Source organism: Glarea lozoyensis (assembly GCF_000409485.1).
Source record: "Glarea lozoyensis ATCC 20868 chromosome Unknown GLAREA3, whole genome shotgun sequence".
Taxonomy (NCBI): domain Eukaryota; kingdom Fungi; phylum Ascomycota; class Leotiomycetes; order Helotiales; family Helotiaceae; genus Glarea; species Glarea lozoyensis.
In genome coordinates this window covers 3378239-3401921 of record NW_007360998.1, presented here as the reverse complement: position 1 = coordinate 3401921, position 23683 = coordinate 3378239, and the positions used below count along the sequence as shown (strand labels likewise).

Below are 23683 nucleotides of genomic sequence, written 5' to 3'. Positions count from 1 at the left end.
TGAAGTGCGAGTAAGTGATCGAACGGTGGTTTATTCGAATAAGGATTTCGATCAAAAAGGGACAGAGGAGAAAGACGGGTTCAACAAGATATACTCAGAAACAACGCACACATAATTTACCCTACCACCAAGCACGAATAAATCCATCAAAATACTTCCCTTCTTCTTCTTAATTGTATTACAGTAATCCCATCAGTATAAAAACTTACAACTCTTCCTCCGGAATCCGGGATCTGGAAATCTACACTTGAGGTCTCAAAGACCCGCTCCTCTACTGTAAAAAGGTAGCGAGTCTTGCGTGCCTTTTCTACTAAATACCGAGGTAGTTTAGAAGCTTGATAAAAGGTGCTTTTTGGATGTTATTAAAGAAGGTATCTAAGGTCTTTACTAAAACAATCGATCTGATTATAAAATTCTTGATCTGATATGATACCAGATTACACCTCTACCCTAAACTTACTCTATCACCTTATCTCGGGAATAACTCACTACCTACTCTCTAGATAGGTGTAAAAATATTACTTTCTCGTAATATCAAGACACCTTTTTTCAATACTCTTCCTCGCATTAATCCTAGGAGACTTTGATCTTGATGTAATCCAATCCTGATTACCTTTAGTTTGACCTGGTTTTGATTTAAATCTTACCTAACTTTTTACCAAATCAGAATCAAATCATTAAACACACCGTCAACCCCTTTTGTTAAAATGTCATATTTCAGCCATTGCGAAACATAAACATCGTCTTTCGCTGAGAAATATCTTTCTTTATTAATTCTGACTAGATTAAAATACAAATATCCATAACACGCTCGCTCGCTCGCATGTCCAAACAATATCATTATCATCAGCCAACAAACTCATGAAAATTCTCTCATCCTCACAAGCTCCTTTCCTCAGACAAAGATAGACCAAGATCCATCCCATTTTATCGTTACGCATCATCTTCTTCCACGGGTGAATGTGCAGACCGGTCGACGTTGTCACGAGAGCGATCCCCCGAAGGGCTGCGAGAGTTGCCTGCGTCAGAACCTCCAGAATTATGTTGGCAACCACCCTCTCGTGCGTGCGTGAGCTGGTCCGCATCATCCCCTGCTGTTTCGGCGTCGCGATCACCAGGCTCCGGACTGTTGCGAGCAGAGTCGTCGATACTCTGTTGGCCTATGCTAACAGGTACGTCTTCGTGTGTCTCTGTGTTGTGAGTGATAGAGGCTGACTGCTCTTCTGCTGCCTGTGTCTCCGTACTATGGGTAGTGGAGGCTGACTGATCTTGTTCCGGTTGTAGATCCGGATCCGGTGGTGGTGTAAGGAGACCGGTGGAGGCACACTGCCCTTCTTCCGGCGGTGTTGCAGGGAGATTGGTGGAGTCAGACTGGTCAGGCTGCTCTTCATGTTCTGATAGTATAGCATCGCCAGCTTCCGGAGTATCAAGAGCGGGTTCGTTGTTGCTAAGTTCCCCTTCGCTGGCAAGTACTTCTTCGTCCACTGTCTCTGTATTGTGAGTAATAGAGGCAGACAGTTCGAGTTCCGATGGTGTAGGATCGCCAGTTTGCGAAGTGCTACGAGGGGGCTCGTTGCTGTTAAGTTCGTCTTGGCTTGTAGCTGTGTCGTCCTGTGTTTCTCTATTTTGGCTGGGAGAGGCAGAACGCTCTTCTCCCGGATCATTTCGAGCAGGCTCGTTGCTGCTAGTTTCACCTCCGGTAGTACGTATGTTGTCCTGTTGCTCTGTATGGGGGGAAGTAGAGACAGACTCGTCTTGCTCCGGTGTTGGTGTAGAGCGATTGGTAGAGTTGGGCTGATTAGGCTGCTCTTCTTCAGTGAGTAGTGTACTATCACTAGTTTCCGGACTGTTACGAGCGGGTTCATTGCTACTAACTTCACCCCCGCTAGGAGGTATGATGTCCCGTGCCTCTGTATTGGGAGTGGTAAGGGCAGACTGGTTTGGCTCCGGTGGTGACCTAGGGGACGGTGGTGGTGTAGGAAGATTGGAGTCAGGCTGATTTTCACCTTCCGAATCATCCCAAGAAACCGTAGAGTAATCAACCATTGGTTCGAAAACTACAGCTACAGGGACTATTGGTGGATAGTCGTCTATGGAAAATTGGTTAAGCTCTTCGGTGACGACTTGTTCAACAGGGGGTTGCTCATCATGGGAGAGTTCGAAGCAAGACTGCTCATCATCGGCAAGCTCAAAAGAAGGCAGTTCGTCGAGTAGTATTTGTGGATGGGAACGAGCAGTCTCTGACAGACAAGGATCGTGATTTCCCAACCCATACCTCTTGAAAACCTCAACCAACTCGCGAAATGGCTTTCTTCCACGGAAAGGTGCTTTCTTCGGCGGCACGCGAAAAATCCTTCTCATAACCGCAACAAGAGTCGAGTTATACAGGTTCCTCTCGATGGCAAGTAAACAGGCTTCGAAGACCCTTTTTTCTCTGACCTTGAACACGGGCGAAGTAAGAAAAATCTTTAGCATATGCTTAGCAAAGATCCCATCTCGACATTGGAAGATCCCCCTATAGCGGATGAATATTCCCTTTTTGAATCTTTCGCATCGGATCGCGTGGCGGATAATATCGGAAAACTTAAAATGGATTGCAGGTCTGACTGCATCAGGGGGCAGCACATTCGGGGGTAGATTCCGGTAACGGTAGAAACCTCTTGGGGGTATATCAAGCGGAGATAATCTATCAAGGTTAGTATCTACATATACTATAGAAAGTCTTCAGAGTATACATACGTGCTCAACAACTCTTGGAATGATGGACGTCTACCAAAAGTTTCTTCTGTTTCCCGAGCTGATTGATGTGGATCGGTAGTCATGTTGACTTTAACGGTAGGCTGTTTTCTAGGTCTTCTTTCACAATTCCCTCGTCGTTTCTCCGTTGCTCCCAAGGTTCTGTTCTGGAGAGTTCTCGCAAAAACAGCTAGGAGGTAAGGATGCGAGGATATGAGTTTGGGTATTGTTGATAGAAATGATTTCGTAGAACCGCAACAAATAAGAATAAAGAACGACAGAGATGAAATCAGGAATGAGAGTTGGCAGATGACGGATATCATATATTGTGTCTCTGCTGGTTTCTTTTCAAGCTCCAGGATCAAAAAGATATGATGGCTTCTTGTCGTTCAGTCGTTCCTTCCATTCTGGAAAGTCGGCCATAATGCCAGATGCGAATCTATAACAAACACGTGGCTTTAGGCCTTGCTATAGATAGACAGGGCTAGAAAGCCAGGAGAGACGTCGTTTACCTCTCAAATTTCTCTCTTGCGGTCTTGACCGTCATGTTTTCCCGTTTGAAACCCATATGTTTGGTGGGTGAAGACTTCGGGTCGCCGAGCAGTTACGTATTTACCTCACGGCCACATGGGCAGCTTTCCAGATTCGCGAAAGCCTTATTTTGAAAGTTAGAATTCGCCTTGTCATTGTCGTGAAATTTAAAATTTGCTTGTGATGTTGGCTGGGAGTTGAGGCAAGAGGTGATGTTGGAAGTTGAGATCATGATGGAAGGCCCCACAAAATGAAGCGACATCTTGGCACCTGCGTCGAGACCAACCTCACTTGCAACGTTCCACAATTTCTTTCAATCATTATATGTGCTCTTAAAAAAGCTTATATCGATGTCATGCCTCTTGTAGGAACCTCTGAGAACAACATCGCTTCGCAACTAATAAAAATATCCACAGAAACAAAATTTCAGTCACTGAATTCATCAGAGACTTCTGAAACTCCGTGGGATGTCATTGTACTATGACCAGTAGGTTCTGAGAAGATGGATGAGATCTTGACCTATCGGAACTCTCTGATATTGCACACTTTGATCAAGAACTGTCAAAAACTAGATACCTTCTTAAGGCGCTCTCCGGTTACAGTCTTGGTACATATAGGTTTCTCGAGATTTACCCTTCAACGGAAGCTCAATGACACAGAACAAATGCCAGTAGCTTTTTCAATTACCAGTGATACGATTCCAAACCGTCATTAGGCCGGTAATTGGCAGGAGAGCTCGAACAGCTAATTGTTCTCGGCAACATTCGTAAGCATTTCATCTCAAAATTTTTCACACTTCTCACTCTCCACAACCCACGATATACAAGTAAATAGCGAGGGTAGTCTCTCCTTTTCCAGTGGGCAATGTGAACTTTAATTATGCCACCAAATTGAAATTTACAAACGCCGTCAACGGTTTGCAACTTTAGTTGCTATACAATTTTGCAAATTTCAAAAGATCGCGTACTTGAGTCACAAGCTCAACACCAATTACTTTCTCGACCAAAACTCCAGCTCAACCCCAATAACACCACATCCTGGTGCTCAAATATCCCAAGCCTCGGCGACAATAATATTCGTTCCTCCAGCACCCAAAATATTGCCATCAACTAAAATTACAATCCCCAACAGGAAACGCCCGCATATCCCAAGTCAAACAGAACCGTGCTCCGAAACCGTCTGCGTAATCGTAGTCGACGTGAAAATACCAAACTGGTGTTCTTTCCCATGATCACCTCGTTCAAGATCCAAACTAATACGAGACTTCTTTTCAGGCCACGGCGACTCCCCAATTTTAGGACGGACTGTTTCCGAAGAAGATTCACAGATCGTGGTAATCTTACCCTCACGAGCAGGATCACTTTCAGCACGGGGGTGCTCGGTTTTGGTCCATGGTGTCAGTCCTTCGGTCACGATCGTGTGATCTTTTTGGTTTTCGCACAGACGTGAGTTTCGCTGTGAGGTTTCGGTGGTTTCTACTCTTGTGGGCGGAGGAACGAAAATCGGTTCTGGTGCTCTTGGTTCGCCGTTGTGGGTGGCATTCGGGCTCTTTTCCGAGCGAGAAGGCTTCCGCTTTCCAGTCCCAGAAGCTGTGAGTTCGACGTCGTCCGTTGCAGGCCTGTTTTTCCTGAAATAGATTGATAAGGAAGGTAGGCAGACGATGATTACTCCAGCGGCGATTTCGATGGTCCTGTGTTGTCTGGTCAGCTTTGGTAGACGAAGATTGCGAAGTGTTTATTTACCCCCAGACCATTATTAGTGGGTAGTCGAAAGTTATATCTGGCTTGTCGCTGATCATTTGACGGGCGATAAATCCAATACCACCGAAGATGGGAGCACTAAGTTTTAATACATTAGCAATATCGCCCCAACAAACAAATCATCTGTGAAGACACGACTCACATAGAACCAATCGAAAAAATCGCAATAACCCTCGTCCTCTCAGCCCTCTGCATATTCAGTCCCCAAACCCGTTTAATAGGAATAAGAAAGATCACAATATCTGAGATCCAACTGAACGCACCACTACTAACAAGCAACGCATCCCAATCAAGACATTTTCCAGGGACCGAAGGATTCCAGATGCGCTCTCTAGGAATGCATTCAAAACACTTTGCGATTGTTTGCGCACCGTAGAAGATTACAAGTATGGCTTCGAAAGCGTAGAGCATGATGTTGAATTTGCTTTTCCGCTGTGTCACGAAGAGAGTGCGGTAGATTGAGAGGATGGTCAGTTTGGTGAGACAGGCTGCTATGCTGTAGATGATGGTATTTATGTTGAGCCACTGGTTGGGTGTCAATATGATTTTGTGGGTGAAAAGAGTGACTTACGTGGAGAATTTGCTTGAGGTCTTGTTTGGTTAAGTTCCAGCCGTGATAACCGCCTTTGTTCCAGTAGATGACTCCTGCAACGATGGACCATGCTAGGTAAACTATCCAGCATACAATAGCAGCATCTGTTGCTTGTCAATTCAGAATTCTACCGAGAGGAGTGGAACACTCACAATCTTCCAGTGTCCATATCTTTCGAATGACCGCCCTAGCGTAGATGCGCAAAGCAAGAGTGACTGTCGACAACGCAAACAGAAATGGTAGGAAAAATACTGCATATTTCCATAGTTCGTTTCCACCGTCGAAGGCTTTATGACCTGGGTAGGGTTTGATGAAGGGGACCCTGGTAGTGTTGGTGCTCATGGTGAGCCCTTTTTAGTAGATTCTGCTTGAAGATGTTGGCAGCGAAAGAGGGGGCAAATTGTTAGCAGAAATTGATGTGCAATTGATGCTGTAAATATGGCTTTACAAGATTTGAGGAGTAGAAGTCATGATGTTACAATAGTACTTGCCTCCTTACCTGCAACCTGATGTATTCAAGAAAGTGGTGGGAAGAGCGGTCGAGTTGAGGTTATGTATATCTTAAAACTCAGTGCTCGGCAGGAGTTGTCATAGCAATGAACCTCGCCTTCGTTTGAACGAAAGGAAGGCAATTCACTTCTATCAGCTTATCGTCTGTGTATCATTAACAGTTCCTCAAACATAAAAGCCCTTCGGCGGCACTTGAAAGCCCCGAAGATAAGATTCTACTTTAGCCGCTGAAATCTTTGCATACAACGACGTGGACGAGTGTTATTCACAGCTGCTGCTAGATACCGATGTCTTATTCACCTGAACTCTGATAGGAATTAACACTAACATAGGGATCCAAAACTTCAAATCCATCAAAATTGAATCAATTCATCTAATGGTAACTTACATACTCGCTTTTTAGAACTCTGATTTTAAAGCAACTTTAAAACAGTCTCTCCACCATACGATAACCTGACTCGAAAACATGCGTACACATCCTGCCACAAGAAATCGAAACCTACAAGTGTTCATGAAATTACTTCCCGAACATCTTGCGCAGATTCTCCTTTCCTCCAAATCTGTTCTGCTTTCCACCCTTGTTGTAAGTCTCACAGTCCTCAGGACCATCACCCAACACAGATTGCCACCCGATGCCATTTTCTACTTCCGGACTTGGGGGGTGTAGGCTCGGGGTATTATTAACGTCGGGAAACTTCGGGCCAAACTTCACTGGCTTGCTGATAAAAGAAGGCGCTCTTGGCTTGCTTGTAGTTTGCCACCCTACAGGCAAGTCAGTGAGAGCGAGTGAAAGGAAGATTCACGACAAACCTAATTTATTGCCATCAAATCCAGACGGGGCGCCCATATTGATGCTGTTATTTGTGCTCAAGTAGCTGGCTCTCTTTCTGGGGTCAAATCGAACGGGGTACAATTCTCTGATATCGACATCCCAACCTTTAATTGCTTGACTCGAGTTAACAACGCCGCTTAATATTTATGTACCATAAACTCACTCAACCCATTTTCATCCCTAATAGGAACAGCAGTAGCAAATGGCGCACCATCCTCACCCTTCTCATTCAAGTCTAGTGCAAGCTTGTAGTCCCTTGTGAAATTCTCCCCGAACTCCTCCAACCATTTCACTGATATATCGGTCGGAATGGGCGTCGGGTTATCCTTCTCCTTCTGGAAGAACTCCTTAATCTCGTTCAGTGTATCATCATAATCCTTGAGATATTCATCATCAAATCCGTCTCGCCCCAACATAACCGTATCCTTGAGCCTCGATACTGTTTGTGTAAAAATTGCCAAGATACTCTGCCTGAAGAAGTATCGATGTTCCTTTGTCATGACGGGGGACCAAAATATGAACTGAATGATATCGTTGAGTGCTGAAGTTTCCTTTACCTTCTCAGCAAACGCACCGCCGCGGAACTTCTGATTCTTGCACGCATCGACGATGATGGATTTGAGTTTCCTGTATAGCTGGTCGGCTTGATCCTGGTTGGGTATAGTGATAGGAGCGTGTGCGACTTTTCCATCTGCGGTTTTGAAATTGCGGAAGATAGCAAAGGTGTGTTCGATGGTGTCAAGATTCCAGTAGGAGTAAAGGCCTTGCCCTTCTTTGCCATCGAAGTCGAGGTAGCCTTTGAAATCGTCTGGATCTGCGCGGTCGCGCGCGTCTGGTTGTATCGACATTGTTCGTGATGGACTGCGAGGCAAGACGAGGATTGGGGTAATTTAACAAGACGTCGTGAAAAGGAAATTGTTGAGGAGAGAAGGTGAGGGGTTTTTATCTCGGCCGACAAAAGTTTTGTTGTGTGGGCTTCACTTTTGGTGAATTTTTGAATTCAATCAAAATCGGTGAATGTCAGCGAGGTAGAGGTCAGACCGTCCTGGTCATTATAGAAGATCGAAATCAAAAAAGTAAAGTAAAATCAGCGAATTTGCTCTTGGAGAGCATAGTATATGGTAGTGTCCTCCGCTTTCAGATTTATCCGCTACATTCGATAGGATAGGGAAAGAAATGGCGCTTAATGTGTTAATTGACGAAAAGCGAGCCACTCCCCAATTTACAATATTCTAACGTAAGAAATGTAACATGTTTCGAACATTCGTCCAGGACGAGAACTGTGTAAAAACTTTCACAGGGCTTCCTGCTCTCAGACTCCCGGGCTCCCAGGCTCACACTCTCCAGAAGATCATTCTCTCTTCGTAACAACCGCTTCATCAACTATGACCATCCGACTAGCAATCTTGTCCATATCCAAAAAAGCCTCGCAGTCAACCTTCCACTCCTCGTCCTTTCCATCGGATATTTCACCCATCTTCTGCGCGAAGACGCCGAAATGCTCGTAATCTTGAAACACCATCTCGCTATACACGTCCCAATCAAAATCCTCCGGCTTTCCTCCTAATATCGTGGGTTTGTGGTTGTCATTGGAGTTGTCAGAGGAACCAAGCGAGTTTGGAGTGCGTGTCAGATAGTGACGAGAATGCGTGAGGGGGAATGAGCTGCCGACTTTTGTTCTCAGGAGAGGGATATGAACGGTTTCGTAATGATTGCGGAATTGAGATGGCGAGATTCCGGGTTTGCGCCAGAGAAAGACCGTTACTGTATAAACCATTTCGATTTTGTGATGGAAAAATGCTCAAAGATGTGAACCCTCTTTTTTTCCTTTCGGATTTGCAGAGGGTGATAGTCGGCTTATATACTTTTCAACGAAGCATTTGACGGCCAATGCGATGGTTTATCATACTGGCTAATTAGCTGTTGTAATTGCCGTTGGAATATATGCAGTCAGAAAGTCGTGATGAGGGGCATGGTTGGTTCTTGCAAGGTAACAGGAATTCTTGTTGGAGGAACAACCAGGTAGTTGTCTGCATTCGAACTTATAATGCGAAAAGAGTGGGTATCTGGCAACTACTAATCTCGGATTTAATCGTGCCCGTAGAGGCAGCTGAAGGGATTCCAAGTAAATGCTGGCATGGACCCATTACTTCGCATGGCTTCACGTAATGTTTCGCTGCGCTCGTGAACAGCCTCGCGGTGGACAAAATAAATGGCAGTCGAAACGCGATATTCCTTCCATTAAGTTGACGAAATATCGTAATGTAGTGGATCAACTTAGAACAATATAACACATTCCGTCAATCATTTGGGGTATATAAGGCTTTTTGATCTCTGTTCGAAGTTGACTTATTTATTCTAATATTAGTGAGTTGGTAACTGACATCTATTTTGTCCTCAGCGAGACATCGTAGTCGGAAACATAAATGTTTTCACCGCTTCGCAGTGAAAAAGCGGTGAACACAAGATTAGCCGTCTACGATGCGATGTTTAGTGGGTCATCGATTCGAGACAATTGCTGTCCGTTATTTCGAACCCATTGACCGAGTAAGATCTGACAAGCTCCAACTTAAAGTTTTGAAATTCTGCCTGAAGTACCTTGTAAGTGAAGCCTTAGTTGGTAGGATACTAAACATATCGTGTCTACTGAGTTCGGATAAAGCATTGCGATATCCTAATGTTGCAGAGATTGTGCTTTACTCGCTACATCTGTCCGGGATTCATGTTCATACCAAGTTACATCATGCCGAGTATTTGGACGCAAGGGTCAATGAAGTCGCGTCCGAAAGTCTAAGCTATCTTCAAGAAGGGTAAGAATACAAGTAGCAAGTGCTCTGCCGTCTAGTATAATTGGTTCTGAAGATGGGAGTCATGTCGGAGGGCTGTACTGTGAAACCTTCCTCTTTGGCAGTTACTTGCATCCAGAAACCCGATTCATGAAGCGTCCGTCCACCCGTAGTTATCTTGCCAAACATGGTTTGTCAGATCGAACTTGCTGTTTAGCGTATCCCAGCCTCCATCATCTCGTCTTCGTCGACAGACCAATTGCAAGCCTTCCGTAGAGCTGTCTGGAAGTACAACTTCAACCTCATGGACACGATATGTATCTGGCAATGTTGGAGTATCAAGATCCTTTTGTTCAGGGACTTCGAAGATAGAAAAGTCGTCAAAATCTGCAAAGTCGGCGTAGAACCCGCGTTCTTCTACTTCCATCACCTTTCTTGCAGCACAGGCAAAGACTTTTGCATCCCAGAGGCCTTCGCGATGGGAAGTCGCTTCGAGCAAGCGAACTGCTTGAAGCCTAATGCGATGCACTCTACACTTGATGGCAGTGTAATAGAGTGCAGGCATTAGACCGATATGAAAGATTGAATGTGTGGTTTCATTGCCAGTGTCATAAAGAGCCTTTTGGGTGGCGGGAACAATAGCTCGTAAATCTATCATTTGGGCAATGATGGAGACGAAGTCACTGGTGTGGTCGTCGAACTTCACTTCGCAGCCTGGCCAAATTGCAACACTCGTCATAACCGTTGCAAAAACATACCAGATTCGTAGTACTCGATAGGCGAAGTTGTCTCTCATGGTAACTTGAGCTTGCATGAGTTTATCGTGTGCAAGTGTGGGAGTTTGAAGCTTTGTTTTCGACGCGTGGAAGGTATGAAGCCATCCTGAAAGTCGTGTCAGGATAAGTGTTTGACGGTCGACCTGATCAGTGGAAGGAGTCGGCGAGTTTTCCAATCCCTGTTTTCTTACTTCTTCTGTGAGCCGAAATATTTGGTCTAGAATCTGGTCCATGTTTTGTCTGGCTTCGCGTGTCGAGTGAAATGTACCTTGTGAAAGCTGTGTCCCAGTCGACTGGACCACTGAGCATGAATGACGGTAGCCCAATCTTAGTAGCTCCACCTGGACGTTAAGTTTGGTGAACTCTTCGAGAATACATTGATCGATAAGATCCGTCACTTTTATCTCGTTAAGAAGTTTCAAGCCATTCTTAAAATGAGTCTGAGCTGTCCTATAGTGGCCTTGGAGATATTCCAAGCAGATGAATACCACGCACGTGACTAGCGCGATGCGAATAGAAGAACGATCTTTGGTCGAGAAATGTGGCTGAAGCTTAGCAATCGCTTTTGTGTATTGTCTAAGCATAAAGCTTTCCTGGGAATCAAGTAGATTAACTTGTACGTCACGAGAATCTTTGCCGAAGAATACTTCTCTTTTTTGAATAGAGCTCAAAGCAAGAACGGCATGTAGAACAGCTGGATCATTTGCGGTGGCCTGTAAGATGAGCTGATCCCAGAAGGATGAGGCAAATATGCCAGGTACCTTCTTCGACGTCTGAAGCCTGAACCACTCAAAATAGCTCTTCTCCTCGGTTGTAGAGGAAACGCTCCAGAATTCCGGAGTATTTTTCGGAGAATAGCCAACCCCAACAGCGCTGCGCTTCTTGGACATCATAAAGTCGCCCGAGGTAGGTTTACCTCCGCCACCAAATATGCCGTATCCGTCGCATGTTCTACCCGTGGAGAAACATCGGTTGCATGAAGGACGACCCTCATCACACTTCACTCTTCGAATTCTGTGATTGGATCAATCAGTTCTATATTACTAGTGAGGCGGATTTCAGATCATAATACTGACTTGCAGGTACGGCATCCGGTCTTTACCTTCCTCCGGCTCGAAGCAACCTTCTTCTGAGTTGTCTCGCGATCTCCATTGCTACTACGAAAAGAACTGCTACTACCGGAAGAGCTGCTTCTCTGGTCGTATCTTGTTATTTTCGCCATCTATAGATCTTTGTTGTAATGTGTAATTATACTGTTTGTTGACAGAAGCGTATGACTTTCGAGCCCAAAGTATCAAAGATATTCGGACTTGGACGGAGGAAAACCACCGTTTTAGTCCTACATCAAGGATCTGCTATGCAGATGATGATGTCTTGACCGGACCTTGACTCACGCCGCCACGATGAGTAGGCTGGACTTGCAACCATCTTTTCACGTTGTGAAGATGGAGTGACAATTGAGCTGTTGTAATGCAGGTAAGACCCACTTGATGTTTCATTGGCTCGCTCGCTTTTCCTCTCATTTCATTGGATAGAATTTGAGCTGTGCGGGGCGCTCTCAACGACATGTGGGTCTCTCCTCCATCGCCTCCTTTTTCAGGTTCTGGAACCACAATTACACGCAACAACATGCAGAAATGTATCGATCCCATCATGCTTACGACGAGAAGTGGTCAACAGTCGCTGTCGGCGTCTGATTCTGGCACAGCTGAGCGTCGGTGAGACAGGAAAGCGGCGGGAAAACGGAAACATGGACGAGAAAATTTGGCTATAAAATGCTGCTCCCTTTCGACCTGCTCTTATAAATAACTCTTCACTACATTTCAACTCACATCAAAGCCTTCCAAAGACTATTAACTCCAATACTCATACCAACCTCATCATGCCTGCACCTTCTGTCATACAACATAAACTCGGAAAAGATGGTCCTCTTGTGCCAGCCATGGGATTTGGCCTATTGCCTTTATCCATAGCATATGGATCGATTCCAGATGACGAGGAAAGATTCAAATTACTTGACAGAGCTGTTGAGATAGGCTCCACATTTTGGGACAGTGCTGAGTAAGTTACCTTCCACCGGCCTTCACTTATCTGCTGACGATGACTGCAGTCTTTATGGAGACAGTGAGGCCTTGCTAGGCAAATGGTTCAAGCGTACTGGCAAGCGTGATCAGATCTTTCTCTCCACCAAATTTGGCTATGTTAAAGGAGCTCAATTGGGCAACATCGACAGCTCTGCTGCATATGCCAAATCTGCTTGCGCAGAAAGTCTTAAGATACTTGGTATTGACTCTATCGATTTGTGTAAGTCCGAAAACGTCGTTCACAAACTGTGTAGCGGTCTTCTACAACTACCATCTGACAATTCATAGACTGGCTTCACCGTCCAAACCGCGAAACTCCAATTGAAGAGACTATGCGGGCAATGGTAGAATTGAAAAAGTGAGCAATCTGACGTCAAAATCCCCTATAACATCTGACGCTATGGGCAGAGAAGGTAAAATCAAGTACATCGGATTATCCGAAGTAACCTCGACCACACTCCGCAGAGCACACAAGATCCACCCAGTCTCTGCCATTCAGATGGAACACTCCCCGTTCACACTCGACATCGAGGGTCCCGAAGGCACCGATCTTCTTGCCACTTGTCGAGAGCTCGGCGTGGCTGTCATCTGCTACTCCCCACTCAGTCGAGGTCTCCTCACAGAAACCTTCACCAAGAACGAACCTGTCACAGACGAAAAAGACTTACGCTGGGCTGCATTCCCACGTTTCAACGAAAATGTGCGCGACGCCAACGTCAAACTTGTCAATGGATTCAAGGCACTTGCTGATAAGAGAGGTTGTACCACCTCCCAGCTGGCGCTTGCTTGGCTGCTTAAGCAGGGTGATGATATTTTCCCGATTCCGGGGACGAAGAGGATTCAGTACTTGGAGGAGAACTGGGCTGCGCTTGATGTCAAGCTTACTGATGAGGATGAGCTTGAGATTCGGACCTTTGTTCAGAATAACAAGATTGCAGGTGGTCGGCTCCCTGAAAAGTATAACAAGGGGCTTGTGGATACGAAGGCAGAAAGCTAATTCTTGACAACTATTGTGTTATGATTTAAGCTTGGTGCAAAGTATTCGAATACAGTTAGATCAATCAAGATTTGTTGTTTCCGCTGCCAGCATTAAATGCAATTGTGGATGAACAGTAACATGTATGGTGTTCTCTGCAGGTTCGATTTCACTCAAAACTGGGTCCTTACCTGCCCCTCACTGTTTAAGGTTGATAACTTGATATATGGTTAACCGTTCCTGCCACTCTACAAGATGTCTAACCGAGGTGCTCGGTCTCTAAATGAACAGACTAAAGGATATCTGTTGTCTTCAGAGGCCGTACAGTTAGTGATTTTACAATTCACGCAATAATCAGCAAGAAATCTGTTCACCAGTTGATTCATCGACCATTTGCCATCTACTCTGGTATTGCAACGCCTAGTTCGGCTGTAATTCAGACATTTCACTATCCCCAAAAATGCATAACTTTAAAGCATCTCTCTCCCCTCGGTCGGGATTTTATAACCTCTCAGAATCACAACCTTCAACATCGTCACGCCACACGATCACACATCAATAATGACTTCCTCAACACTCGCCCCCGGCGTGTTAGCCAAACTCTACGAAACCAGAAAATACAGCGACTTCATCCTAGTATGCCACGGAAAAGAAATCCCCGTCCACAAGTCCGTCGTCTGCACCCGATCTCCAGTAATGGCCGCAGCATGCGACGGAGTATTCCAAGAAGCTTCGACCGGTCGCATGTTAATCTAGGGCTTTGATCTCAAGACCGTGGAACGCATGATCGAGTTCATGTACACCGACAACTACGAAGATGGCCACAAAGCTTTCACAGAGGATCTCGGCTGCACCACCCCCAAAACCCCAGAATCCTTCATGGAAATGGCAGACAAGCTCCTGCTCAACGCGAACATGAATGTGATAGGCAACTACTATGACATACCCGAACTCCGAAAGCTCGCAGTCAAAACGTACGAATTCGTATCTCCCCACATCAGTGCTTACGCGTTTCAAAGTTTCTCGCCGAGATCGATGACGGCGCGCTCGATGATGATTTTCGTAAGGCCATAAGTGTCTGCTTGGTGAGGCATTTGAATTTTCTTCGAGATGACGATGACTTCAAGAAAACGTCCTTTTCAAGCAATTTGCCCACTCTCGTGATGGTGCAAGTGTACAATTGTTGGATGGACGATCGGAAGAGACTGAATGCTAGAGTAGAGGAACTTGAGAAGAAGTCGAGTGAGAGGTGTCGGTATAGCAATTACGGTTACGGTTATTGAAGAACTCTTGTGGGAGAACCTTATGTATAGCGCATGTTGGTCAGGGTTTGTCGATTCGAGCTGAGATTGAGTCTAGAGGTACTATTAGATTATGATCGACTAATTTACCCAGGGTTCTATCCTCCTACTGGGTGGGTAATTAGGCTCAAGCCGACAAGTAAATCATGCATTTGTACTATTCTTATTAAATTTAACAATTTAAAATTTATTAACCATGAAAAGTAGGTACCGGTATCATTCAAAGTGTCGAAGGTGTTAATTTTAATTCGAGAATTTCATTAATCTCATAACTTTCCGAACCAACAGCCATCTGTAACTCGTTAATATCACTCATTTCGTTTTCGCTCACAATTTTGACTTACGAAGTTGAAACTGCGCCCAGTGGTAGGGATCATCTTCATCCCAGTTCTCCCACAACTCAAGAACAGCAGCCTGGACGGCGAGAGCAAGGTTGACAGTGCCATCTTTCCGGCTGCTAAACGCCTTTTGATAAAAAGTTTCGGCGAAATCTCGGGCATCAGAAGTCTGCGTTGGCCATCTTGTAGCAATAACACTGCTAGCACCAGCATATAGAAATGCCGAGAGCAGACCCAAAGGGTCGTCGTTTGGTGCGACATCGTCTTCGCCAGATGCACATGCTAGAAGAACTACCACTGCCGAATCTAGCTTCAAATCGAAAATATCCATTACCGTCAATAGTCCATCGTTCTGAGGCAGATCCATGGTAGCCTTTCGAGGTTCTAGCTGTAACGCTCGGTCTCGACGTTGCGCAGCTTCTAGATATGCGTGTCCGTGGTAATGGAGAAGTCGGGTCCCTCTAGATCGATTCATGAAGACGTCACGAGTGGCCTCTTCGCCGCTCGTGAAGCTCGCCTGAAGCAGTCCATCAGCTAGCCCTTTCTGCGCAGTTTCAAACATGCGAACTTCTTCCTGCGCATCACCTGGTCCAAGTCTTGTGATTGCCGCTGCGGGAAGGCTGCTGAGGACTGGGGAATTTTGAACACTCGCGACACAAGTCTGGAGTAGTGAAAGACTGGGACAAAAGACTACTGGATTTGAGGCGATTAGTGGTTTACCTTTAGAACCAAAAGGGATCGCCTGCAATGCTATTTAGTAGTCAGTACCCGCACTACTGTCTGGCCTCAATTGATGGAACTTACGGACTGCATGAAGAATTCCAGTTGGACAGAAAACCAGCAAGTCCTTGGGCTTCACAAACCCCTCCAATTTCTCCAAAATTGGTCTAAGGTCTTTCAGTCGGCTGGACTTGTGTAAACGCTTTCGGTTTGTGCGACCTTGATGAAGAGAAGATACTCCCAACTCACTATGAACCCAAGTTTCGATCGCATGGTAGTCAATCTCCAAAACGGCTTTCTTTATTCGTCCCTCGGTTCCGTCATAGGCGACCATGAACAGCGTATCATAATACCTTGTCCAATCTACGAATACTATACTCTGACCGGCTTCCAGATGTGCCTCAGCAATCTCAGCCATGCCCCAGATCAATTTTTCTTCGAATTCAGGCGGCTCGATAACTGGATACAGCGTTTCTGGAATGTTAACGTTGCTCGACCAGGGCTGCCCATATGCCACTGATTCGGGAGCTGGTGTGTCATATTTGAGTCGTCGAGAAATGGTATCTCTGAGCGATACAGCTTTCCATTTCTGGATTGCAACTAATAAAGGTTCTGGATCCCGAGTGATCCTCGACTTGTCCATTTCAAGGCCCATTTCGTTCCAGTAAAGTTCTTCCATGTCACCAAAGTAGAAGAGCCTGCTGTTCTCTAAAGCCTGCATCGCTGGCAAACTCCCAAGCTGTCGACGAAGAACGAGACTGTGCATTGTCAGTTAGATATATATCTTGTAGTCAAATATGCAACAATGTCCACTCACTTGCCTGCGATTGCCCTTTGAATGGGTGACAGCCCTGCTTCAAAATGTCCCTGTAGTCGCTTCTTGTTTGCTTGCTGTTCTTCTGTCAGATCCTCGTCTTCAGCATCATTATGTTCACCCCAGTCAGCATTTTCAATCAGAAACTGGACCTCTCGCAGGTGGGCCCGGGCAAGGACGAGGCTTGATTCCAAGCCGTTCCTGTAGGAAGACTGGCGGGAATATTCGCCCCAAAAAAAGTCGACTGCTTGGTCTAAGTACGCAAAAGCAACTTCCTGGAGCGCTAGAAAATTAGACCGGTCGGTGTAGATCCATGAAGTAATGCGTCGTCCAATCCTTAGTTGCAATACCGCTCTCATATACCCATCGAAAGCGACGAGTTGTGATTGCCCTAGGTTGTAACAGAGTAGCGACAGAATTGGGTTAGCTAGCATTTCAGCGGCGAGACCAAGCGCCTCACAAATCTTGGAGAAGAAGAGCCCATGAAACTCGCGCGGTAGCAAAAGAAATAGGTCAACGGCAAGCTTTATGGACCTGTAGACAACCGAAATCAGCTGCGGCGACATGCTTTGGATGCCATCATCCTCAACAATATGTCGAACGAGTTGGACTGGCCAAAGAAGTGATTCGATGGGAAGGCTTCCTGCCGAAATGACAAAATCTGACGATTCCATTTGCGCCAATACCGGGTGACACAACCGAGAGATCGTTCTATCGAAAGAAAAAGCAAGGCTTGCAACCTCGTAAATACGATCTGCATCGTCTTTTGTCGACACCATGTTCCCAATACAACGGAAGTATAACGTGGTTGCGAGGTCTAAGAGTACATGGTCTTGGCGGGCGTGAGCAAGCCGCAAGTGCAGCAATGCAAAGGCTGATGATTCAATGAAGTTATTGTTGACCTCATAAAGTTGACTCAAAAGTCTCGAAGCCTCTAGAAACAATTCATCGCCGAGAAGTCCCGTGTCTGGGTGAAAAACGTTCTCACAGAGCATAATAAAAGTAGGTCCTTCAATCCAACTACGCATCGAACGCACACGACAGTTTCTGAACAAGAGCTTGTCACCCATTTCCTCTGCTATCGGAAGGAGTTTTCGATATAATGATGGTCCTGTCGGTAGCAAAGAAGCTGATAGAGTCTCGTCTTTAGTAGGATTGGTGTCAAGTTTATCAGCCGCTTGGAATTCGTGAAACTTGATAAGGCCTTTGAAGTACGACTGGGCTTTGAAGCAGGCCTCAATACCATTCCATCCAGGTAAGTCCGCGGTATCAAGACTCGTATAGTATCGTAAACTTAATAGTGCAGCTTCAGCTTTACCAAGCGACGAGTCGCATAGTTCGAACAGTTGCCAGACCCGACATAGGTTCTTCTTCATAATGGTGCGGGTCAAATCGTCTAGCTCATTTTCTGCCAAAGCATAGCCGAAAAGAAGTCTGGCAGACGCCTCAACGGCAGCTTGTTCTCTGCCAAGATTTTCACTATCTTGATGTTTCGAAAGCATAAACAAGAAGTCCTCAAGGCTTCTAACGGCAGGCTCTGATTTCACAACCAAGACTCTCCGATGTCGTAGGCTTTCTGTTTGTTCAAGTTCGAAGATCATTTCTTCTTCTTGACGGACACGTAGCTCTATGTCGAACACATGCAGAGCCAGTCCTTGAGCACCAAACTTATTCAAAGACTCTCGAAGGTAACGAAGGCGTGTAGTGAAGCTTGAAACAATTTCGGGCTGTAAAAGATCGTTTCTATCTTTGGCCGCTAACAGAAATATTTTGAAACAGTAAAGCTCAAGAACGCACTGTAGCATGCCCCCGTTAGTTTTCACATTGTATCGCCAGCTTCCACGGGATAACAACTCACATTTTCAAAACTCAAAAGTGTCTCGGAGATCGAAGCAATTTGATCCAATGTAGCAATGGCCCTCACTATCGCTTCTGTCCATCGACCGTGAGTAAAGCAACTGAAATAAACTTCACACAGCATGAAAATATCATTCCAAATAAAGTTTTCTACGATTTGGGCCTTCACATGGAAGCGCTCGACTGCAGAGTGCGCTATATGGCACGCTTCTGAAACAGCTCCAGTCAGTTCGTAGAAGCACATAATTTTCAATACATGAAGTGGATTGAGATTATCCAACCCCGAAATCAGTTGCTGCGCTGCTTTGAATTGCCTGCACAATATGAGGTGTGTAAATGTGTCCAGGATAGCATCGGAGGGTTGCGGTTGTAGTGAACCATAACATGAATTGTTCCCCATATCTGTGACCCTGCGCAAACTTTGATCGAGATATTGCTCCTGAATTGGGGTATATTAATATCTAAAGCATAAGCTGAGCGATGTAAGGTCTCACCACCCGGGCGAGTATTGAACTATACGCTATCGTATACTCTTGCCATGTCTGCATACTTTTCGATATAGACCACTAAGCTGTTGTGAGTCGTCAAACATCTACAGCCTAACTTGGAATCACACCTCGCGGTCTGGCGAACCCGGTCTCCGAAGCTTCAGCAAAGCTTCCACTTCTTCGAATATGGGAAGAAATGCTGAGTTAAGCTGCATGAATTGTAATTTGACACTGTTCAATCTTGTGGGATAGATAGGCACTTACATCAAAACCCCTCGATAACATCTCCATGTATTTTGCGGACTCGGAGATCTTATCTGCAGGTATGGACAGGTCCGCGAAGCCATCACCGCTAGATCTGGAAGCAATAAACACCTTCAAAGCATCTTTGCATCCCTGGACAGAATTTCGGTCGAGATCAGTATCGAAAAGGAGCTTTCTGAGTCGTAAAACTTCAGATGAGTTGATATTGGGGGCACTCTGCGCTACGTTGCTCTGGCTTTCCAGGGCATGATATAGCTGATAAAAGGAGCTAGATGATTGTGCACGCACAAGCTGAAGCTCGAGAAGGGGTTTAACATGGTCTTGTACCTGGCGCCAGTTCCAATCTTCAGGAGCGAGCAGCCGAATGACTCCATCCAGGGCAACCTGTAAGTGAATACCATCCAGAGACTCTTCAAGCTGCACCAACAACGCGCGAGATTCCTCTTCGTTTGGTGTTCCAACGACTAGCTTTTCGAAGATAGGAGGCCCAAAGAACCACGGGTAATGCAAATAGAAGGACATGCTTGTAGTAGCCTGGTCGAATTTCTGAAGCAGAGCAAAGTCCTCACCGTTTGCTGGTGGAAGGAACAGCCGACGGTACTGGATCGGATAGAACAAGTGATCTGGATCGTGTTCGTCGCCAAATCCGTTAGAGCGACATTGTGAACAAAGGTCGAAGTCTTCACATTTGGAGCAGCGGAACCGTCTACCGACGATGGGCTACGAGAAGATGCATTGGCAAGCAACCCAAAACCACATCATGAGAAAAGAACCACGGGGATCATACCTGACTGCAGGTATCGCACTGGATATCTTGATGAACATATTCATCCTCAACAGTACAGATGAGATTGACTGCATCCATTAACGTGGCCATCGTCTCATCAATTTCCTCGTTTTCCATGACGACTAGGTCGAGGGTCACCAATTAGTTCTTAAACTTACAATGGGATAATACCGATAGAAACACTAGTGCCCTCATGAGCCGAGTACCTAGATAGGTAGTCTATGATTCTACGTCGAGTTACACGACGCGCTGAAACGACTCACGCGACAAAAAAATCAGTCACGCCCCTCTCACGTGACCGTCGCACGATTCTCCTCTTCGGTTTCTATCAAATTGTAAGAAGCTTGACCCCAGCCATAACCGTTAATTTGTCTAGAAACAGGTGAGGTTATTCCACCACGTTTCATTTCCTATGGCGGAGCCTACTGCCAATCCTCCGCTTCAAAGCGAGCTCTGCTTCGAGCCTGACACCGAATTAGCGGAGCGCGACGAACAACCCTTTAGCGTAGATCTCATCCGGCAGAGCAAAGTCACAACGACGGCAACACAGGTCCAATATGGAAAGTTCGGCGGAAAGACCGCGTGTCTTGTCGTTGTTCAGTGCAACTTCATTCCGACCTACCAAGTCCGCTTTAAATATGTAGAGATCAAGCTCAAACTCGTCAAAGCTGATGGCTCCTCGATTATCGCTTACCAGCCTCATGAGTGGGAGGGTAAAGAGGGTGCCTTGCCTGTCGAACAAACATCGAAAGTCGGTGGTAAATTGGGCGGTTCTGGCGGTGGTGTAGAAGGAGGTTTAGAAAGTGGCTACGAAAGGCATACAGAGCGGACCGAGATCAAGAAAGCACGAATCTTTTCGGTGCTTGAGGCTTCGACCGTAACGTGGACCCTCAGCGAAAATGATGTGACACGAGAAGGTGTTCCAAGTTCATTCAAGGCAGCTCTTATTGTGGAGACAGAAGGGAAGTTCTCGATTCGGCTCGAGTATCATGCGAAGCTCACTAAGTCTGTGGACCCGAGGTCTTGGAGACCGGCGTATGCAAGAATCACAAAGCCTTTTGATTTGAACCAGGACTCTGTTGGCAGTGGGATTGGTCCTATCGTAGCCGGTATAGCAGAGATGGAGAAGGATTCCTTCGATCTCACTAAATTTGCCCCAACAGGGTGGGACTTGTGAGCTGTCTAAACTGCAGGTGAGGAATGAAGACGTTGGTGCAGCTACACAGCAGAGATTTAAGCTGCCATTATCTGTCCAAAAATTGCGAAGCTAATCAATAATTGTGTGCCATCTCACCTGGAAAATACACACTCCGCTTCAGCAACCATTGATTGAAGAATGTTTGCAAGCTCATCGGAGGCACGCCCAGCTCAGGTTAGAGCTCTGTTAGTTAGCCTTGGGGATTTAGATGGGCCTCCCCAAGAGAGATTTCGATTCTAAATCGGAGACTTCTGTGTCTAGTGGAACTTCGTTAAGGGGACTCTTCATTACCATGTTGAGAAGCAATTTCAAATGTCATTGTCGACACGACAATATTTAGGGGGAGATTAAGCGAGATATATTGCAATTGAACTGTTCTCTAACTCAAAGTGCCAGGCTCAATTCTCTTAACAAACTATTCACATCAAATACTCACTATGGTTATTACAAGATATCAGATCTTCTGAACTGCACCCAACAAATAACGTTGAGTCATCATGTTGAGTACAGACTTGTTTTACGAGGATATTTTTGACATTTTTGCCAGCTTGTGAACTTGGACATTGATAGTATTGATTGATGAATTTAAATAAATGAAGTTATTCAAAGCGTGCATACAGCTTTTCGCTATGCTAGAGCCGCGTGCTTCATAGCGAATGATTACGACGTTTTGAATTACACTACCAATTTCATTGCATTGGATTCAAATCAGCTAACAGCAAATCATGTTAAAATCTGGATCTTCGGTCTACCGCCTAATTATTCTCCTTCTCCCTACATCATCACACCTTATTAGCTGTCATTTCCTACATAAAACCTCGAGAATGAACAAATCATACATACCTATACCCACACTTAACACACCGATAAAATATCGTACTTCCCTCATCCGCACCCCTCAATTGTGCCTCTGACCAACTCATCTCCTTCGCTTTGCAATCGGGACACTGCCGATCGATTCGTCGGGTGTTCTCGCGATCCTTCGCAGTGAGGATATGGGTTTTAGAAACAAGTTTTTGGCGGAGCATCGATGGGAAGTTGTTGGATTTTGTAGTCACAGTTTCTTGAATCGCTGTATCTAGGATTTGGGTCAGAAGAGGAAGACAATAGGTAAGTAGTGTTAAGCTGCTGACTTAGATTGTCTTCACCACAACAATCGCATTTAATTGAATCAGCCATTGAGATGTCTAGGATGTTGCCGCAGACGGAGCAGAATGAGGGGGCCATGATTCTAGGTATAGAGTTTGAAAACTCGAGTATCATGTTGTTTTACATCGCTACTTTGGATTAGAATATGATCGAGTATTCAGCAGCAAAAATCAGGCAGATGCAGGCAGGGTTCGGCTACAATCGAAAATGTAACCAACCGCTGATATCGGTTTGACAGCGAATAGGATACTTACATGTTATCCAAATTTCTTGGACCACCTCGCCGTTTATATAATTTTGAGGCTAAATTTGAGGGATACATGGAAATTGAGAGTTTCTAATCATGATGCGGGCCACAACAACCAAAGTCCGCGAAATCAAGGCTACAGAACATGTGTTGCCAACGCGGAGTGACTGGAATTCAGGGCTCTTAGAAATCAACAAAATCATATATTATCAATATAATAGCTCTCGCTGACGCTGGGTACTGGGTAAAGCTGAAAGAGAAGTTAGCAGCAGAACTTATGCTCGATCATTCAAAGCCCTTCTGGATTAAAAAACCCACATTTAGACAATTTCAAACAAGTCAACTAGCAGGTTGCACCACACGACATTCAGGAGATAGATGCTCATATCAAGGAAGTCGCCCGTGTGTTTGAGAGTAACGTAGTGGTAAATCAAAACAAAACGTTACGTAGTTTGTTAGCGACGAGCGAATTTAAATGTGTGGAAAGGATCTGATCTGTGGAATAAAACACTTCAGTATGGGAGTTGAAAAAATGGCTTCGTTATGTCAGGAGAATATCTACTTTTAGCTGTAGATGAAAGCTGACGAACGTTTTCAATATCGAATTTGGATCGGCTCATACTCGGGTTAAATGAAAAATGTTATATATAACTACATAAACCAAAGTTCTGACATATTCCGATTTCCATACTGGTGTATCGGTAACATTTCCGCCTCTCATAACAGATTGTGCGCGGTAGCGCAGGGTTCGACTCCCTGGTATGGAATCTTTTTGCTTTTCGTTGACTTTAATGCCGCTCCCATTCTCTCTGCTAAGTTGGGTCAACCGCTGTTTTTTGTGATTTGCTGTTTCGAAATAGTGAATTCTCAACAAGGTTTTCTTTTTTCATTTTTGGATAATTAAAGATCAAATTCCAGCTTTGGTTTCAGTGCCATG

The 23683-nt window shown here is 45.3% G+C and overlaps 9 protein-coding genes across 9 annotated transcripts; 3 read left to right on the top strand and 6 right to left on the bottom strand.

Moving 5' to 3' along the window:
* Window positions 1-933: 933 nt before the first annotated feature.
* GLAREA_01106 (uncharacterized protein) lies at window positions 934-2822 on the bottom strand (the record flags this gene model as incomplete). Its single annotated transcript, XM_008085864.1, has 2 exons — window positions 934-2686; window positions 2740-2822. 2 exons carry the CDS (start codon window positions 2820-2822, stop codon window positions 934-936), a joined length of 1836 nt encoding a protein of 611 aa, XP_008084055.1.
* A 1597-nt stretch (window positions 2823-4419) lies between these two features.
* GLAREA_01105 (integral membrane protein, putative) lies at window positions 4420-5961 on the bottom strand (the record flags this gene model as incomplete). Its single annotated transcript, XM_008085863.1, has 5 exons — window positions 4420-4957; window positions 5010-5105; window positions 5170-5552; window positions 5599-5723; window positions 5772-5961. 5 exons carry the CDS (start codon window positions 5959-5961, stop codon window positions 4420-4422), a joined length of 1332 nt encoding a protein of 443 aa, XP_008084054.1.
* Window positions 5962-6646: 685 nt separating this feature from the next.
* Window positions 6647-7809, bottom strand: GLAREA_01104 (uncharacterized protein; the record flags this gene model as incomplete). Its single annotated transcript, XM_008085862.1, has 3 exons — window positions 6647-6891; window positions 6940-7074; window positions 7125-7809. 3 exons carry the CDS (start codon window positions 7807-7809, stop codon window positions 6647-6649), a joined length of 1065 nt encoding a protein of 354 aa, XP_008084053.1.
* Window positions 7810-8312: 503 nt separating this feature from the next.
* Window positions 8313-8738, bottom strand: GLAREA_01103 (Dimeric alpha+beta barrel; the record flags this gene model as incomplete). Its single annotated transcript, XM_008085861.1, has 1 exon — window positions 8313-8738. The coding sequence occupies one exon, from the start codon at window positions 8736-8738 to the stop codon at window positions 8313-8315; it is 426 nt and encodes a 141-aa protein (XP_008084052.1).
* A 1157-nt stretch (window positions 8739-9895) lies between these two features.
* On the bottom strand, window positions 9896-11745 carry GLAREA_01102 (Zn2/Cys6 DNA-binding protein; the record flags this gene model as incomplete). The annotated part of the gene is made up of 2 exons (XM_008085860.1): window positions 9896-11537; window positions 11600-11745. The coding sequence occupies 2 exons, from the start codon at window positions 11743-11745 to the stop codon at window positions 9896-9898; spliced, it is 1788 nt and encodes a 595-aa protein (XP_008084051.1).
* Window positions 11746-12405: 660 nt separating this feature from the next.
* GLAREA_01101 (NAD(P)-linked oxidoreductase) lies at window positions 12406-13604 on the top strand (the record flags this gene model as incomplete). Its single annotated transcript, XM_008085859.1, has 4 exons — window positions 12406-12584; window positions 12634-12827; window positions 12896-12965; window positions 13016-13604. 4 exons carry the CDS (start codon window positions 12406-12408, stop codon window positions 13602-13604), a joined length of 1032 nt encoding a protein of 343 aa, XP_008084050.1.
* A 540-nt stretch (window positions 13605-14144) lies between these two features.
* Window positions 14145-14657, top strand: GLAREA_01100 (POZ; the record flags this gene model as incomplete). The annotated part of the gene is made up of 2 exons (XM_008085858.1): window positions 14145-14300; window positions 14340-14657. 2 exons carry the CDS (start codon window positions 14145-14147, stop codon window positions 14655-14657), a joined length of 474 nt encoding a protein of 157 aa, XP_008084049.1.
* Window positions 14658-15150: 493 nt separating this feature from the next.
* Window positions 15151-20269, bottom strand: GLAREA_01099 (uncharacterized protein; the record flags this gene model as incomplete). The annotated part of the gene is made up of 9 exons (XM_008085857.1): window positions 15151-15176; window positions 15229-15972; window positions 16027-16700; window positions 16760-18552; window positions 18615-19052; window positions 19108-19179; window positions 19230-19310; window positions 19366-20085; window positions 20153-20269. The coding sequence occupies 9 exons, from the start codon at window positions 20267-20269 to the stop codon at window positions 15151-15153; spliced, it is 4665 nt and encodes a 1554-aa protein (XP_008084048.1).
* A 295-nt stretch (window positions 20270-20564) lies between these two features.
* GLAREA_01098 (uncharacterized protein) lies at window positions 20565-21329 on the top strand (the record flags this gene model as incomplete). Its single annotated transcript, XM_008085856.1, has 1 exon — window positions 20565-21329. The coding sequence occupies one exon, from the start codon at window positions 20565-20567 to the stop codon at window positions 21327-21329; it is 765 nt and encodes a 254-aa protein (XP_008084047.1).
* Between the last annotated feature and the right edge of the window lie 2354 nt (window positions 21330-23683).